The 18,849-nt window shown below is 48.0% G+C and overlaps 1 protein-coding gene across 12 annotated transcripts in view; it reads left to right on the top strand.

The window, feature by feature from the left end:
- TRERF1 (transcriptional regulating factor 1) overlaps nucleotides 1–18,849 on the top strand; it is a 227,846-nt gene that overhangs the window by 191,822 nt on the left and 17,175 nt on the right. For all 12 annotated transcript variants that reach the window (XM_050789434.1, XM_050789433.1, XM_050789437.1 and 9 more), the window contains 7 exons: nucleotides 1,368–1,749; nucleotides 2,879–2,945; nucleotides 3,973–4,112; nucleotides 4,244–4,347; nucleotides 6,432–6,507; nucleotides 15,479–15,567; nucleotides 17,672–17,785. In XM_050789434.1, coding sequence (XP_050645391.1) covers nucleotides 1,368–1,749; nucleotides 2,879–2,945; nucleotides 3,973–4,112; nucleotides 4,244–4,347; nucleotides 6,432–6,507; nucleotides 15,479–15,567; nucleotides 17,672–17,785 — 972 coding nt within the window. The remainder of the gene's footprint in view (nucleotides 1–1,367; nucleotides 1,750–2,878; nucleotides 2,946–3,972; nucleotides 4,113–4,243; nucleotides 4,348–6,431; nucleotides 6,508–15,478; nucleotides 15,568–17,671; nucleotides 17,786–18,849) is intronic.

Below are 18,849 nucleotides of genomic sequence, written 5' to 3'. Positions count from 1 at the left end.
GCCTCAGGCGCTGAGGAGCCCTCTGGTGGAGAGAGGAGGCAGTTGAGCGCGCTGGCCTAAGGAGGGCCCCCTGGGGGTGAGCCGGGGTGGGGACGGGGGTTAGGAACCTCACTCTGGAGCCGGGAGCCTGGGACCCTCTGCCCGCTCCTCCTTTCCCCACTCTCTGCCTCCCTAGACTCCCCTCCTAGAGGCCAGGATGGCACCATGGAAGGCAGAGAAGCTGAGGGAGAAACGTAAGGGGGCAGAGCCTGAAGCTCTGGAGAGAGAGGAGTCCAGAGCAGAGGAGCCCATGGGGCAGGTCACATGACCGTGGTCAGCCCTTCCCATCACCCCCTGCTGCTTCCTACCCAGGCGCCACCCTGGGCTCAGGAGTCTCCAGGACCTGCAGCTGTGACTGGTCCCTGGCCTGCAGGGCCTGAGAGGGCACCCAAGACTGCCCAGAACCTTCCCTCAGGTATCCCCGTGGCCCCTCCCAACCACACCGCCTCTGCAGCCACACCCAGCTCTCGACTTTTCTGGGCTGATGCTACCACACCACCCGAGTCTGTTTCTGTTTGGCTTTGGCATGCCCTGCTCATCTGTTTACGTGCCTATGTTTACTTATTAGTATATATGTATCCATGTGGCAGATCCTCCTTCCAGACTATGCTTGGTTCCGCTGCCATTAAAATAAACTAACTCTCCTGACAGGAAGCCAACCTCAGAGAAGAGTTTGCTACAAATAAGCTACGAGTTCTGGGAGCAATAGTGAGGGTGGTGACGGGGGAGGTTAACCAGATCCGTTTTTAGGTGAGCACATGGAAGGGCCCTTAGAGGTCATCGAGGGCGCTCCCCCGTGCTGAAAGTGACCCAGGAGAGCCTGGTGTGGGTCGCTGGCCTTGGGAACCTTGGCTAGGCTTGAACCCCCACTTCCTGCCTCACAGGTCTCGGTCCCAGCTTCCCTGAAGAGATTATTCAGTCCCCTTCTCGGAACATGTGGTATCTGTTCCTGATGTCCGTCCCTGGGGAGCGGTGGGGGAATTAAAGAGCCCACTCAGCTGGATTCCATTCAAACAGATGGGAATGTAGTGATAAGCAATAAAGAATTTGAATTTATTATTTATTGCCCACCCACTATTCCTACCACCCCCAGCTCTTTCAGAAATTGGGGATTTCTTCCAAAACCTTAGTTTTCTCCTGAGTCTAGCAACCAGAACTCGCTTTCCCTGAAATGGATGTGGTCAGTGTGGGGGCGGGGGGGGGGGGGGGCGGTGGTCAAGCAGAAGGGCTCTCTGCTTAGACGGTAGAAGGCCCTCTTCCCTGAACCTGGGGAAATGGCCTGCGGGGCAAGCTGAAGTATTCGAATCAGATCGTTGTTCCCGTTTTAGGAAATCCCCAGGAAGCATCAGCCCAGCGTGCCCAAAGCCGAGGAGCCCCTCAAGACCGTGCAGGAGAAGAAAAAGTTCCGGCACCGGCCGGAACCACTCTTCATCCCGCCGCCGCCCTCCTACAACCCGAACCCCGCCGCCTCCTACTCGGGCGCCACCCTGTACCAGAGCCAGCTGCGCTCTCCGCGCGTCCTCGGGGATCACCTGCTCCTGGACCCCACCCACGAGCTGCCCCCTTACACGCCCCCACCCATGCTGAGCCCAGTGCGCCAGGGCTCAGGGCTCTTCAGCAATGTCATCTCCGGCCACGGCCCTGGCGCCCACCCGCAGCTGCCCCTGACGCCCCTGACGCCCACGCCACGGGTGCTGCTGTGTCGCTCCAGTGAGTCACCCCTTTAGCGTCCTCCTGGGCTCTGGGTGCTGGGTAGAGTCCTGGGAGACCTCGTTTTCTTTAGCTTTCCCATTTATCCCACAGACTTTTGCGGAGTATTGACTGTATGTAGCACACACTGCTGGGTGTTAAGAAAGACTTGGAATACATAGCCCTTATCCTCAAGGGAATCGCAGTCTAATTGGGAGACAGATGCATAAACTGATCACTACAGTCTCTGGGATAAGGAAACAGTTGAAATGTTCACCCACTTTCTAAGACTGCCAGCAATGATCGTGCAAGAGAGAAAAAAATGAGGCCGGGCGCGGTGATTCACGCCTGTGATCCCAGTGCTTTTGGAGGCCAAAGCGGGTGGATCACTTGAGGCGGGAGTTGGACACCAGCCTAGCCAACATGGTGAAACCCTGTCTCTACTAAAAATATAAAAATTAGCCAGGAATGGTGGCGCGCACCTGTAATCCCAGCTACTTGGGAAGCTGAGGCAGGAGAATCGCTTAAACCTGGGAGGCAGAGGTTGCAGTGAGCCGAGATCAAGCTACTGCGCTCTAGCCTGGGGGACGAGAGCAAAACTCCGTCTCAAAAAAAAAAAAAAACGGGATGTGGTGGCAGGCACCTGTAGTTCCAGCTACTCAGGAGGCTAAGGCAGGAGAATCTCTTGAACCTGAGAAGCAGAGGCTGCAGTGAGCCAATATCGCGCCACGGCACTCCCGCCCGGGCAAAGAAGCCAGACATCTCAAAAAAAAAGAAAATATACTCAGTAGATGTACAAATAAGATTAGGTATTACATGCAAGATCAAGCCTTGACATTTTAGCATGCTTTATGAAAATCAAGCATAGATAGGATAGACTCTCTTTCTGAAGAAAGAATAATTGCATAGAAATCGTACGGCTTAGCAGACCATTGTGGGACAGCTGGCTTCTCCTCACCCTGTGTGAGCAATGGGTAATCGTAAGTTATTTAGCACCATACTCCACCCAGCTCCCTGGAAACTGTCAGGGGTAACTCTGGCAGGAGTTGGGTAGGAGAGGAGCTCTGTTATGGCTGGTTAGGTAACTGCTCATTTGCTTTAGTCTTTTTCAACTTTCCTTCCCTGTTGACCTCTGATTTTTGTGTTTTAGACAGCATCGATGGCAGCAACGTGACGGTCACCCCAGGGCCTGGAGAGCAGACTGTAGATGTTGAACCGTAAGGAAAAGTCAATTACTCTTTCGAACAGAAGCTTCAGCTTCTTGAGAAGTGTAGTTAATACTTTTGTAGTCAGAGGATTACACTGAGAGAGCAGTTGTAGAAATTGTAGGATTGTGGTTATTTCTTGAGTACTGTTGTTTCCCTACACAATGGTGCCAGTATTTTAAGGCCTTTGCCAAAGACTAGATACATGGTCAAAGCATGAAGCCCTGTATTCAGAGAGCCTAGCGTCCCTATGTCTGGCTCCACAGGCAGTGCTTTCTCATCCCCAGTGATACAGGCATCTCCCTCATTCTTTAAGAGGCACCTTCTGAATGTCCTCACTTCCCCCTCCCCGTCCATTCTTGGCCCATCCTCCAAATGGGCTTGTTAAGTACTTTAATTTTGCATAGGCAGTGGGTGGTATTAGGAGAGGCAAAGGTGGTTATCTTCATGAATAGGCACAGAAAAGAGGCCAGGTGGTAGAGTGATGAGTAGATTGAGTCAGGAATCAGAACACCTGAGTTCCAACACCATTTTGTAATTTGATCTTGATCCAGTTAACCTTTCTAGGCTTTAGTGGACTCGTCAAATGGGAGTAATTATTACAGCTTGCTTACGTCGCAGATCTCTGTGAGGTTCGGATGGGATAATGTCTGTGAAAGTGATCTGAAAGAGACAAAAAAATGAAATGAATGCTTTGTATTTGTCCCCTTTTTTGTGTGGTTAAATGGCACCATTGGCCATGCTCTGGGAAACTGTTCTCTTGGAATTAATCACCCTCCCTCTCCCAGTTACGGGGAGCCGTAAAAGCCCCAGGCCAACTGCCTTCTTGCTCCTAAAATATTTCTCCCTAATCTTAAAGCTGTTCCTTATCCCAGCAAAAAAGCCGTGTGTGGAATCTTAGGGTCACACTCTGAGGAAATGCCCCTGCATTCTTGTAGAAAGAACTAGTTTCCTTCTTTTTCAAGTTCCTGACAGTTGCCCTTGGCCTGAGCCATCAACTTGAAGACCACATTGTTGTTTTTCTTCTTGTCATTTAAAGACGCATCAACATTGGCTTGAGATTCCAAGCAGAAATCCCTGAACTCCAAGATATCTCTGCCCTGGCCCAGGACACACACAAGGCCACACTGGTATGGAAGCCCTGGCCAGAACTAGAAAACCATGACCTCCAGCAAAGAGGTATTGGCCTATGGGAAGAGCTGGGTGGGAGAGGTTTGATTCTCTCACTGGGATCACTGGCTCTGGGATTGGTGTGTTTTCCATTACACTTAGCTCTCTCTGATGCACTGGCTTCTCCTTATTCCCAACAGTGGAGAATCTTCTGCATTTGTGCTGTTCCAGTGCATTGCCAGGTGGAGGGACCAATTCTGAATTTGCTTTGCACTCTCTGTTTGAGGCCAAAGGTGATGTAATGGTAAGGAACCATGAAAAAGAGGCTTTACAAATTCCTGAAGAATATTTTCTCAAGTTTCAATATTGTCTCATGTACCATACAACCAATTTGTAATGGCCGGTCAGCGTGTGATGACCAATCAGCATGCCTCCCTATTCCTTCCCTCAGTGAGTAAGTCAGGATGTTAAAGCCTATAGAAAAAAATCTCCAACTGGACTTCTGTTTCCACATCTGTTCCTAAAGTTAGAACTGTGGGTATATCTGTCCTAGGACATTAGAATTTCTTTTCCTCGTCTTGTATTTCACTTCAGAAAACTGAGTCTCTCCAGTGATGGAGGTAGAAGGCTTTACTGAAGCAGAAGTTGGTCTAAAATAGCCTATCATACTCTGCTGATTATTCTTCCCTACTATGGAAATCAGCCAAAGTTTGATGTTTATAGAACTCTTTTCTCATCTAACCAAAATGAAGTGTTTACTGTTCACCAACTGGTTCCATTCTTCCACTTTTAACACAGTTCTGCAGATGTTCCCAAACCCAGGCCTTAGTGCTGTCTTCCTAAAATCAGAGCTAATGGTTGACCTGCTCAACCTGGACTTCCTTTTTTTTTTTTTTTTGAGACAGAGTTTCACTCTTGTTGCCCAGGCTGGAGTGCAATGGCACGATCTCAGCTCACCACAACCTCCACCTCCCAGGTTCAAGCAATTCTCCTGCCTCAGCCTCCCGAGTAGCTGGGATTACAGGCATGCACCACCACGCCCGGCTAATTTTGTATTTTTAGTAGAGACGGGGGTTTCTCCACGTTGAGTCTGGTCTCGAACTTCTGACCTCAGGTGATCCACCCACCTTGGCCTCCCAGAGTGCTGGGATTACAGGTGTGAGCCACTGCGCCCGGCCTTTTTTTAAAGGTGGACACCCAGGCTGGGTGCAGTGGCACGATCTCAGCTCACCACAACCTCTGCCTCCCGGGTTCAAGCGATTCTTCCTCAGCCTTGCTAGTAGCTGGGATTACTGGTGCATGCCACCATGCCTGGTTAGTTTTTGTATTTTCAGTAGAGATGGGGTTTCATCATATTGGCCAGGCTGGTCTCGAACTCCTGACCTCAGGTGATCCTCCCACCTTGGCCTCCCAAAGTGCTGGGATTACAGGCATGGGCCACCGCACCCAGCCTCAACCTGGACTTCTGACCAGATCACTCAATCACTAACCTCTGTTTCCCCTTTATATAAATACATGGTAGTAGATCTAGCTTCCTGCATTTTGATTTTATGAAAATGTGAAAGTAAATGTCCCAATACTATGATACCCTTCAAGTATTTCCTAGAATGCTGGAGAACCGTCCTTAAGACTTTCAGATCAGTGTGGCAGAACAGCACTTCTCAAACTTTTAATGTGCATATACAGCACCTGGGGAATCTTGTTAAAAATACAGATTCTGATTCAGAGGCTTGGGAGTAGGGCCCAGCTCTGCCTTTCTGACTAGCTCCCAGGTGAGGGAGGTACTCCTGTTCTATGGACCACACTTGGAGTAGCAAGATTCTAGGCCCTGCTCTGCCCGGAACCTATCTGCTGTTCAACTCTGCCTGTGGCATCTTTTAAAAAGCTACTAAGGCTGAAGAAGGCTGATTTGAAACAGTTTATTTAGCTAGGCTCTCTGGACGGATGGTGTGTGCATAGTACAGTTGTTACTGATGCAGCTGTTTATGTTCAGCTGTAATGAAACATGATTTTTCTGTAAAACAGTTACAGATCACCCACTCATTTCCTCGGAACCCTTGCCCAAAGACTCAGCCTCCAGTCAGAGGAGGCCCCACCCATCTCTGGGGCTGGTGGGATTTTACCAAGGAAGAGTCAGGTCTTTCTGTTTTCCTGTGACATGAACAACTGGCTTCAGGCCTGGATGGGGAGGGTGTTAGAATGAGAGTCTTACTGGCTGCTGAACAGACATGAAACCCTAGTTAGGGTAGTCTCCCTCTGGGTTTCCTTCCAGTGCCCCCACCCCTGGCCTCCACAGTGCTAACTCCATTTCCCCTTTGAGTGGCTGGTCTCCGTAAGACACACAGACCTATTACTGACTCTTGACTTTTCTCTCCCCCGGGTCTGCAGGTTGCTCTGGAAATGCTGCTGCTGCGGAAGCCGGTCAGGTTAAAATGTCATCCTTTAGCAAATTACCACTATGCCGGTAGGTTGCCAGGAGCCCTGTGCCCTGTTGCCTCCTGACAGTGGGTTGCTTGCATGTTTGGTTGTGTCACTTTCTGGTAATGGATAACACCGGTTCTGTCCTAATCACACTTGTGATCTCAAGGCCTCCTAAGGCAGAGCTATGTCTGTTGCTTTGGCACTGTTGGCATTTTGTCTGTTGGCATAAGCTCCTGCCCCTTGTGGGTGTGCCAAGACCTGGGTGATAGTGGCCAGTGCCTGCACATGTGGCAAGGAGACTAGTGCATGAGACCAGAGAGAGCCACAGAAGGTACAATCAGCAGCCCCCTGATTTTGGAATCAGTAGCCATGGGTTCAGATTCTACTGTACCCCTTGGCCAAGTACCGTGGTCTTCTGCAGCCTTGGTTTTCTCACCTGTAAAATGAGACTTGTATTCCATCCCTCATAGTGTTTTTGTGAGATTAGAGATGGTATATGTAGCCCAATGCCTGGCACATCCTAATAGCATTTATTACTCATTTATCCAACAATTATTTTTTGAACACTTACTGTGTACAAGGGACTTGCTAAACACTGAAATGCATCAGTGACTATGACAGACATGGACAGAGTCCCATGTTGCACAGCTTAGAGGCTCTGAGGAGGAGGCAATTATTAAATAATGGATCACACTGACAGGAAAGACTTCATACACGCAGGGTTTTGTATGTGAATTAATGACAATACCACAAAAAGAGGGAAGTAGAAGACACCTTCAAGATTGAAATGGACTGAGAATTGTGAAGAGTGAAGGAAATAGGTTGGAGAGCCTAAGAAGTGACCAGTGACACTGAGGTCAACATTTTCATTTCCATGTACTAACTGTTCCTTCTGAGGGTCTCCACGAACCTACACTGGTTCTTTATTTTGGAGGGGGCTGAATTTTCAGTGCCTCTTGATTTTTAATCACTTGAGGGTTTCTTTGGTGCTCTGGGCAGACCCTGCCTAGGCAGGTGCCAAATATGTGGGCTTGGGGACCTAGCTATACCTTTTCCAGTCTTTGGTCCGGGCAGCCCAGTGAGGGCTTCTGTACAAATACTAGCTTGCTTTCTCCACCAATATTTGCCTCACCTACTGTGCTCCTCCTCTTTCATGAACGAGCCTTCCTGCCTGTCATCACAAGGTAGACCTCAAAGCCCTTCTTCCGAGGACAGTAAGCCCAAGATGTCTGCCTGTAGGTCACTCCTGGAACTAGGCCAGTACAGAGTAGATGTATGGAATAAGAAATTCATCGCTTCTCCAGTGGCCTAAAGGAGCCAGCTTCTTAATGTTGTCTCCATCATTTCCTGCTTGGTGTCTGTCCCAAGTGTGGGTAGAAAGATTTAGGAGTTCTCGGCCGGGCGCGGTGGCTCAAGCCTGTAATCCCAGCACTTTGGGAGGCCCAGACGGGCGGATCACGAGGTCAGGAGATCAAGACCATCCTGGCTAACTCGGTGAAACCCCATCTCTACTAAAAAAAATACAAAAAATGGCCGGGCGCGGTGGCTCAAGCCTGTAATCCCAGCACTTTGGGAGGCCGAGATGGGCGGATCATGAGGTCAGGAGATTGAGACCATCCTGGCTAATACGGTGAAACCCCGTCTCTACTAAAAAATACAAAAAACTAGCCGGGCGAAGTGGCGGGTGCCTGTAGTCCCAGCTACTCGGGAGGCTGAGGCAGGAGAATGGCGTGAACCCGAGAGGAGGAGCTTGCAGTGAGCTGAGATCCGGCCACTGCACTCCAGCCTGGGTGACAGAGCGAGACTCCGTCTCAAAAAAAAAAAAAAAAAAAAAATACAAAAAACTAGCCGGGCGAGATGGCGGGCGCCTGTAGTCCCAGCTACTTGGGGGGCTGAGGCAGGAGAACGGCGTGAACCCAGGAGGCGGAGCTTGCAGTGAGCTGAGATCCAGCCACTGCACTCCAGCCTGGGCCACAGAGCCAGACTCCGTCTCAAAAAAAAAAAAAAAAAAAAAAGAAAGATTTAGGAGTTCTCCCTAATCTGCCATGGAAACAGTTCAGTCCTCTCTCTTAATTTCCAGCATCATCTGCTGCCCATTGAACCCTGAGAGGCTGTCCAGCCTCCTGGAGCCTGTCTCAAGCTTCTTTGCATGATGGTGGGCCAGTGGATTGGCTAAAAGGAGTTTCCCAACCAGTGCTGTGAGATGCTGCTGCCCTCAGCCCTCAGAGTGGCTGGGGTCACCGGAGCCTCTGGGCTGGTTAGCGCCAGCTGTGAGCAGCTTCATCTGGGATACAGTTCTCCTCTGGTTTTTCCAAGTGTACCAAACAAGTATTTTACGTGTATCATGACATTAAAAAGGTCAGAAAGCTGTGTACTAGGAACACCACACACCCCAGTCAAAACAAAATAAAAACACTAAAATGTTACCAAAAACTTTGAAACAAAAAGGCCCTAAACTCTGCAACAATTAATTGATCTCCTGAGATTAGGGGATTCTAGCTGATTCCTTGCCTGTCCCTTGCCCCCTTCCCCAGCCGGCAGACCAGGAAGGACTCTGCTGTTTTCTGCAATCATTTCAATCCTTGGAGGCAAAAGAGGTAGAGCTAAGCTGTGAAGGGTTGACGTCTCCAAGAGAAGTGTACTCGTCTATGTTTGCCAGTCACTTGCCTTCTCTGGGAAGTGATGATAGACTGGGACCCAGAGAATTTTCTAGAAGTATGAGCAAAAAGGGCAGAGGTCACTGGTCTCTAAAGTCTGACCCAAAACAATCTCCTTAACAGTTTCCTTCTAAGCCACAGGGGAGGCAGCAGAGTCTTCCCCATCACATGCCCCAGCCACCACCTCCTTCCCCCACTGCTGAACCCCCTCATTTGCTTCCTAGGTGTCCGCAAATCCCATCTCTATGGCCACATTCTGCTTTGGCCTTTGTGCTGAGCCCTGTTGGGTTGCTCCCCAGTAGTGACTGCCTGTTGGCTTAATTGCCACCTTGCTGGGACCCTATCTTCTGGATCTCCTTTGGCTCCTGACTCTGTGGCTGTGACCAGTGTCACCCATCCTGAGTCCCAGCCCCAAATTTTCTCTCCAGGCTCCTAGTTATCTGGAGAGGGAGTTCAGGTTTCCCAAGCCTGCCTGAGCCTGTCCATGTCAGGGAGGGAGGCTGTAAGTTTGGGGAGAAAGACAAAGACACAGGCCTATGAAAATCACTTCTTTACTTTACTCATTATCTTCCCTTTCCCACCCATTCCAAGCCATTCATTAAGAAAAGGAAGAAGTGACTTGTGCTGGCACCCAGGAGAGATGTGCTATAGGGGAAGGACTGATGTGGTGGGCAATTCGCCCAAAGCTGCTTGCTAAGGCCACATGAACCCTGTACAGGATCCTCAGAGGAAGGTTCTGTTGCAGTGGCTCCTGGCGCTCAACCCCCACCACGATGCACAGTCCAGCCCTCTGTTGCTCTCAGCACCCTCCCACCCATGTGTGGTTAGCAGTTGTGTGCAGTGGTTCCCAATTAGCACTTGGGTTGGGAAGGGCCAAGCATGGGGGAGTCAGGGTGGAGAGGAAGCCTGGTTGTGATTCGATGCATTGCAGCGTGCTTGACTTTTTTCATTGAACTGGTCATTCCTGCAGATGGGTGAAGAGTGGAGGGGTGTTAGAACTGACCCTGGCTTCTTGGCAAGTGTTCAACAGAGTCTATTTATTGGCCCTGAGCATAGCCCAAACACCTATTGAGTCCTGAAACCCTGACCTGAGTTGTGGAGATAGAGGAGACCTGGAGGAATTACTCATTCTGTTGGAGAGGACTGGTCTCTTCTGCCTTGGAAGCTGCTCCAGTTAAATGAAGAGACAGAATTACACGCTCAAAAGAGTAATTTGCAAGAAGCACAGCTGTGATTTCATTTCCCAGGCATCCTTAGCCTATGTCTATAGCTAGACAGTGGTCCCCTCAAGGGTAGGACTGAGTTAATACTCTTTTACCTTGCCTAACATGGCACTAGTTTAAATTTAAAAAAAAAAAAAAATTGCCTAGTGGACAAGCTCAAATTCTGGATTCAGATTGAGGCTTCCCGCTTTTTACCCACAGAGAAAACTTTGGTAGCAGCCTTCTTCACCTTGCACCCCCCAAAAACTTACTCAACCTTCACCCGCTATTGAAAACCCTGTGTGGAAATGAAAATCTGGTGTAAAAACAGTCCTCCTTTTTCTACAATGAACATGTCTGTCTTGTGTAACTACAAAACATTATCAATGGGTCCAGGAATGGTGGCTTATGCCTGTAATCCCAGCACTTTGGGAGGCTAGGGCAGGCAGATCACTTAAGTTCAGGAGTTCGAGACCAGCCTGGCAAACATAGTGAACCCCCATCTCTACTAAAAATACAAAAATTAGCCGGGCATAGTGGTGCATGCCTGTAATCCCAGCTACTTGGGTGGATGAGCAAGAGAGTTACCTGAACCCGAGAGGCATAGGCTATAGTGAACGGAGATCACACCACTGCACTCCAGCCTGGGTGACAGAGTGAGACCCTGTCTCAAAAAAAAAAAGAGAAGAAAAAAATTATTAATGGAAGTTTTAAGAAAGAAAGTCCCTCTAAAAGATACTGTGTCCAAACTTTCTCTCACCCCTCCATGTCTCTTTTTAATTGCCCGGGTTCACTGTAGATTGTCCCCAAATTAACCACAGTCCAGAGCCTGTTTCCCAGCAACCGAAGGTCAGAACAGTTTTCCTCTGGATACTGTTCCAGCACCGTTTCATCCAGTTAATTAGGTTCTTTGTAATTAGCCTTAATCGTCTTGTTAGGGGCCCCTGCTGGTAATAGCCCAATAGCCAGGAATCCCCAGGTAGAACAAATGAGTGCGGGGGGATTCTCAACCCACAAATCCTGTGTGCATGCTGAGTGGGCAGCAGGGATCCTAGAGAGAAGGGAGGATGTGGGAGGGTAGTTGAAGGATAGGGGAGGATTTGAGGCAACCCCCTGCCTCGGTTTTGTATTTTATCCTGGACTTTGTCCAAGATGCAAGATCTAAGAAGGGCCGGCTTAGAACCTTGCCTAAGAATGAGGAACTTGTCCCTGTCAGACTCCAGGAAAGAGAGACATCTGAGCCTTTCCTTAACTTCAGATTACAGAGGGATTTTGGAGGCAGGAAGGAGAAGACTATGGATATAATAAGCAGCCAGGAGTGAGACTGTGGATAAGAAATACACAGAACAAGAAACAGGTGGTCTTGGATGCCACTGTCCACGTATCAGCAGGGGCGGCATATGTCTCATAGCCCTGGGCTGATTTGGAATCTGCTCTCCAGGTGCCCAGTGAAGGTTCAAAACATGTATCAGACACTTAGGACCAAACCTGTCAGTCACGGAGTGACTGCCACCCTCCCCATGTCACGTGAGGAAACTGAGACTCAGAGAAGTTAAGTAGGCTTGCCTGGGATCACAGAAGGAGTAAGTAGCAGAACCAGGTTCACAACCTAAGGTGACTAAAATCACCCTTTTTATCACAGTTCAGTGATATTATTTGGGGAAAACACATTCATATGTTACTTATCTGTCCGAGGCTTTAGCCTGGGAATTCAATCCAAGAGCCCAGGGATGGACTCTCAGCCTCAGTGGGCAATCCTGTGACCAGGAAGCCAGCTCTAGTGTGAGAATGGATTTGTTGCCCAGCCAAGCCTTTGTCCCTCAATTTGTGAACATCCTGTTGAGCAGACACTAACACATGCACACACAGAGCACTGTCATTTGCACCAAAGCACAGACCTTAGGACTATGCAGAAGAGCCACCTGTTACTCTCTTAAGAGAGTACTCCCTGACCCAGCCCTGTATCCCTTGGAATGGGAGAGTCACATAGAGGGGCAGGGAGAACATGCAGCCCACTCCAGCTCAGTACGAGTTGTACAGAATGCACATTCCAGAATCAGGAAGCCACCAAATCCAGTGTCAGAGCAGCAGTCTTAAAAACCACCAGGAGTCAACAGGGAGAAGGTCTCCTTCCCCCATGAGGTTTGGGGATCCCTCCTAACAGATGGGCAGGAAGTTACTTCACCTGTGGAGTTGCAAGCAATTTGAAAACATGAAGGGACATGCTGCTCAGAAATCAACAGGCCAGGGAACGGAACACTGCTTTTGGGGCCAGAAATTAGGTAATGAGCCTGGCAGGTAGAAAAAAGAATATCCACTGCAGAGACTGGCTGAGAAGGCTAGATGGCCCCGTTAGTGTCTTGTCATGTCTTAGAGCTACACTCTAACTTAGGAAACTGATGATCTGGCTGAGGTTGGAAAGAATTTCATTGATCTAGTTGAGGGTTTCATCAGCAAAATGTCTCCTGATTCCCCATCAGAGATGCAACTGAGGGCCACACAGATTCTGGACCTGCAGCAGGGCAGCAGAGCAACCTCTGTGTAAGCTCGCGTAAGTCAGCTGGTATGACAGAGTGCCATTGTGGTCTTTCTTCCATCATTATCTTTCTGACTCCTCTTACCCGTTTGCTCTTTTGGTGGATACCTAAAAGGAACCATGATTGTTGTTTGGTTGTTGAGCTGAATTGTTGGTTATTCCTTTCTGTGTCCCTCTTTCTGCCTCTGTTCCTGGGTAAGGGGACCCCAAGGCTTTGAATGTTGGACAGAATTTGAAGAATGGTGATGGACGTGCTACAAAGCCTCAAATCCCACCAACCCCCTGTGCTCACATGCACTCCGGCAAGGATTCTCCAAACGCGCAGCCGCCCTGAGGCTCCCTGTTACTGTGGTCTGCACAGCCAGAGCTGTCCAATCCTCTGGAACCCATGGAAGATGACTTCCTTCTGCTGAGGATTCATGAGAAGGCTGCTTTCCTTCTAGAAGTAAAGAGATAAGTTTGCAGCTGGGCACAGTGGCGCACATCTGTAATCCCAGCACTTTGAGAGGCCGAGGCAGGCAGATCACTTGAGGTCAGGAGCTCAAGACCAGCCTGGCCAACTTGGTGAATCTCCGTCTTTGCTAAAAATACAAAAATTAGCCAGGTGTGATGGCACGCACCTGTAATCTCAGCTACTCAGGAGGCTGAGGCAAGAGAATCACTTGAGCCCAAGAGGCAGAGGTTGCAGTGAGCTGAGATCTTTTCACTGCACTCCAACCTGGGTGACAGAGCAAGACTCCATCTCAAATAAATAAATAAATAAATAAATTTGCAAACCAAATAAATTGGGTGGTCGCCCTGCTTTTGTAGACATCTGACCCCGCCCAGCTGTGGAAAGCATATTCTGAGTCTGGAGCCAAAGCTCCTGGCTTGAGGACCCATCAAAGAGCTGCACAGGGAAGTTGTTTATTTCAGAAATGTGAGTTTACGTCACTGAGCCATATATTTTCCTAAGGACCCTAGACTCCCCACCTGGAGTCTAAGGAGGCCGCTGCCTGCCCAGAGCATTTTCACCTGATTCACTTATTTTGGCCAAACCCTGCAAGGGAAGAGGTGATTAGGGTTTCCTGTACTGCAGCCCCATCAGTTGACCATAGCAAAATGGAAACCTTGGACTTGCCTTGAAAGGGAGGAAAGATATTATGGTTTGGGGTACTAGTGTACCCCACTAATGAAGTATAGTGAGGTGGGGTACTAGTGTACCCCACTGATGAAGTGTAATGAAAGATACGGTTTGGGGTACTAGTGTATGCCACTAATGAAGTCTAGAGAAGTGTAGTGAGATCAGAGCCTTGGCCGAATACCATCCAAAGAATCAGAGATGTGGAGAATTCAGCAGGCCAGAAGAACAAGACTGAGTTTTCTCTGGACCAGCCGCAGTGGTGGAACCTTCCCTAGAGCCTCCAGAAATAGGAGTCCCCTTAGAAGTAGACCTTATTTCTTGCCCCAAACAAGCCAATACCATTTTATATTATTATCTGCGTATTCTGCTTTCTTTTGTGGAGGAAAAAGACGTAAATATCAGGTTTAGCCAGTAAGGCAGATGCACCAGTCCAGCAGTGAAGCCTCTCCCTCTTCGGTCAGCAAATCTATCAAGAACTGGCTCCACTCACCTCTCCAGCCTCATCTGCTTCTGCTGGAACAGTATACTTGAACCAGATTAGATTACTAGTCATTCTTTGGAAACCTCCATTTCCTCATCTGTCAAATGGGATCATCATCATAACAATCTTACAGGATTGTTAATAGAACCTGATGATGAATAACTGAAGTACTTAGAACCTGCCACATAGTAAGCACTTAGAAATGTTAAGCTATTTTTCCTAGCACAGCATCTTGCCTGTAATATACACCTAATAAATATCTGTTGAATGAATGACTGAAGTGCATGACTTCACTCTTGCCTCTGACTTTGCATATCCTGCTTCCTCTCACCAGAATACTCTTCCATCTCCTTATTGCCTGACTTGCTTCTATATGACCTTTAAAACTCAACTCAGATGTTTTCTCTACCTGGAAGCCCTCCTGGCTGCCCTGGCCCTAACCTGAGTGTGGTGTTTCTTCTTCGTGCCCTAATGACACCTCACCTTTACCTGAATAGTTACAGTTACCACCTTGAACGTCATGACCTACTTGTTTGTCTCCCCAGTAGATTGTGTGCATCTCGAGGGTAGAGGGTGAATCCAGCCACACCCTGAAGGGTACTTGCTACGTGAATGCTTGCACTTGTGAATATGATAATTACATTAAAACTGTCCCTAAAATGTGTTGAATGCTCTTTGTTTCCCAGTGATGATGCTGGGCACTTTTTGTGCATTATCTTCTTTAAGTTTCACAAAAATCCTAATCAGTGGAGGCAATTATAATTATTCCCAATTGTAGGTAACAAAACAGGCTTAGGATGAGTAACTTGCCAAGGTCAAGGCCATAGCTGAGACTTGAACCCAGGTGTCAGAGCTCCTAACCATTATATCACACTATCTTTTTGTTCAAATGGGAGTTTGATATGTATTATATCATTTGCTCTGTCGTTGTATTTTGTAACTTAACTAAATGAACCAGCAACTAAAAGCAAGGGGAACTGTGAGATGTTCTTATGAGGTTTGTGTTTTGTTGTAGGTTCGGACAAGTGGACCTCTCTAGAAAGAAAACTGTTTAACAAAGCACTAGCCACTTACAGCAAAGACTTTATTTTTGTACAGAAGATGGTAAGCGTGATTTTTCCCATTGTCCCGTTGAAATTAAACTTGGGAAATTGTACACAAAAATATTTAGAAATATTTGGATACTGGTTTAAGATACTTACAAAAAGGATGTCTTCCACACTCGCTGGTGAGGATGGTAGTGGATATAGGGGTGGTATGGCCCCAGTGTTAGGACTGTGGGAGGGAGAGGACAGGGCATAGATTATCTGGACACTGCAGTGGTGCGGTGTTATTTTCTATCTTAATAAAAATGTAGAATTCATAATTCTATCAGAATAATGAGAATTGGGCTCCTGGTTCATAATTTACATAATTTATTTTATTTATTTATTTATTTTTTATTTTTCAAGACAGTTTCACTCTGTCGCCCAGGCTGGAGTGCGGTGGCATGATCTTGACTCACTGCAGCTTCCACCTCCCAGGTTCAAGCGATTCTCCTGCCTCAGCTTCTAGAGTAACTGGGATTACAGGCACACAGCACCACTCCTGGCTAATTTTTGTATTTTTAGTAGAGACGGAGTTTTACTATGTTGGCCAGGCTGGTCTCGAACTCCTGACCTCAAGTGATCCACCTCCCTCAGCCTCCCAAAGCATTGGGATTACCAGCATGAGCCACTGTGCCTGGTCATACATAATTTATGTATATTTGACAGATCTACCACATTTCTGACAAAGTTTTTTTCTGGGTAACTGGGGAGAGGAGAACATGTGGCCTCCCTCTACCCAGTAGCATGGTTTCTGGTGTTGAACTCCTATTTTTAACGACAGTAATAATAAAAATACCTTGCATATACAACATTCTAAAGCAAAATAAAACTTTCCATAGATGAAATAGCACTTTATACAACAGATACATTTATTGACTTTATTGGCTGAGAGATGGTTTAGCATAAAAAATTAAAACCATTCAAAGAGTGTTTCAACAAACTGATGAATGATGGAGCCATATTGTGTTAAAGCCATTTAAGACTGTTTGGGTACACAGAGAACAGGGCCACAGGTGACAGCACCCACTGGCCCCTGGCTGAGACAGATGGTCCTCAGAGGTGTCCCAGCATGGCATGTCTCCTGTCATCAGTCTAGGGCCTTGCCTGGGCAAGTGTGAGAAACAGGAGGACTTTCTCTCTAACTTGCCTCCGCCTCCATGTCTGCATTTGCTCCTGCCTTGCCCATGCCCTTGCTGCCCTGTGTGCCCAGCAGCCCTCATGCTGCATCTTTCTTGAGTCACCCTCCCCCCCAGGACTGGCCTGGCACAGACCTCAATCCTTTAGGCCCCACACTTTCAACAGATGATGGATTGTATATTGAGCTTACCAGGCAACATGAGTTTTAACCCAGGGCTCTCTGGGACGGACACTATCCTCACTCCCTCAGGTGATTCTAGTGTGGAAATTCCAGGTGTCGGGATGAGAAGGAGGCAACTTTGAGGAGACAGGACTTCATCTCACCATGTAGGTGGCCTTGTTCCCACCGTCAGGGGTAAGGCCAGCCTTTAATCTGCCACCAGCAAACCGACATTATTACACCTCATCTGATCGTAGAGCATATGAACTAAAGAAAGGAATGTTTTTGCCTTAAGATGCATAGACCTGGCCGGGCGCGGTGGCTCATCGCCTGTAATCCCAGCACTTTGGGAGGCCAAGGTGGGCGGATCACGAGGCCAGGAGATCGAGACCATCCTGGCTAACACAGTGAAACCCCGTCTCTACTAAAAATACAAAAAATTAGCCAGGCGTGGTGGCAGGCACCTGTAGTCTCAGCTACTCAGGAGGCTGAGGCAGGAGAATGGCGTGAACCCAGGAGGCGGAGCTTGCAGTGAGCCGAGATTGTGCCACTGCACTCCAGCCTGGGCGACAGAGTGAGACTCCATCTCAAAAAAAAAAAAAATCTGGAATGATACCCAAAGAAAGTAATGCAAGGGGCTACCTGTGTTGCAGGGTGAGGGGTAAGGACAGGTGTGGGAAGGAGGCCTTTCACTGCGTACATTTTTTTCTTGAACTATACAAACTTGTTTATTACCTATTACAAAATTAAATATTCAAAAATGCTTGCTGCCTTTGCTGTCTGCCCATTGCTGGAGCTAACCTTGATCTCGCTTTCCCGGCAGGTGAAGTCCAAGACGGTGGCTCAGTGCGTGGAGTACTACTACACATGGAAAAAGATCATGCGGCTGGGGCGGAAACACCGGACACGCCTGGCGGAAATCATCGACGATTGTGTGGTGAGTGAAGCTGCTAGGTTGTTGCTTGTGCTGGCACAGCTCCCACCCCAGGCCCAGGTTAGTAAGTAGCTGGTGTTCGGTTTGGCTTTGCCGCCAAGATAGCAGGAGGAAGGAGGTGACAACAGCCCAGCTCCCCTGCAGGATTCAGGACCTGCCCTCCTGAGTAGGTAGAGGAAAGACGTCCATAGGTTTGGCCTGTAGCTCAGTGTTCAGATACAGAGGTGAGGGCTGGTGCCCGCTTCAAGGCAGCTAGGAGCCAGAAGAGTTAAACCAAGGATGGTCCCAGCCTTGGGTTTGTTGGTTTATGATTGAGTGGTGTCCTGACCCCCTGGAATATTCTTTTCTGATCTTTCCATGTCACAGATGCTACTGAACTGAGCCCATAACATGCCTCAGAAAGGGTCCCTGGGATTTTGCCACAGTCTGTAAAGCATGAGCAAGAGGAGCTTTGACCTCTAGGTAGTCCCAGGAACCCTCCATCACTGAGGAACTAATGCGCTGCATGTAGACGCTTCTAATCCTTACATCACCATTTATCCCTGGTATTGATTTCCTTCATTAGCAGACAGTCCACAGTCAACTGCACATTAAGTATTACCAAAGACACAACAAGACCTAAATAGTCTCTGAACCCTGTGTGTGTTGCTTTGGTGATTATTATCACTTGTGATCCTTGCAATTAACTCTCCACCCTGCATCCATAGCCACGGGAAAGCTCCTTTTCACACTCTGTGGAAAACATTACCTACAGTGTATGTGTATATAAAAATTATGTATTACATTACTGAGCTCTAGCTTGTGTCACCATCAGTGAAAGTATTGGGAATTCATGAATTATGTAAATATTTGAAATTATATTTTCATTCCCAATTGTGCCCCAGTTGTAAGGGTTAGCACATGTATGTGTGTTATTTTCTTTAACAGACAATGAAATAGCAGTTTTCATGTGCTAGGCATTGTGTTAGGGACTTTATAAATATTGACTCATTTAATCCAATGTAATTCATTTAATACCAATTCTATGCGGTAGGAAACTGAGGCACAGAGCTTAAGTAAATTGGCCA

This window comes from Macaca thibetana, chromosome 4, assembly GCF_024542745.1.
Source record: "Macaca thibetana thibetana isolate TM-01 chromosome 4, ASM2454274v1, whole genome shotgun sequence".
Taxonomy (NCBI): domain Eukaryota; kingdom Metazoa; phylum Chordata; class Mammalia; order Primates; family Cercopithecidae; genus Macaca; species Macaca thibetana.
Note: the sequence above shows the minus strand (reverse complement) of the source record. Positions and strands in the feature narration are given on the sequence as shown.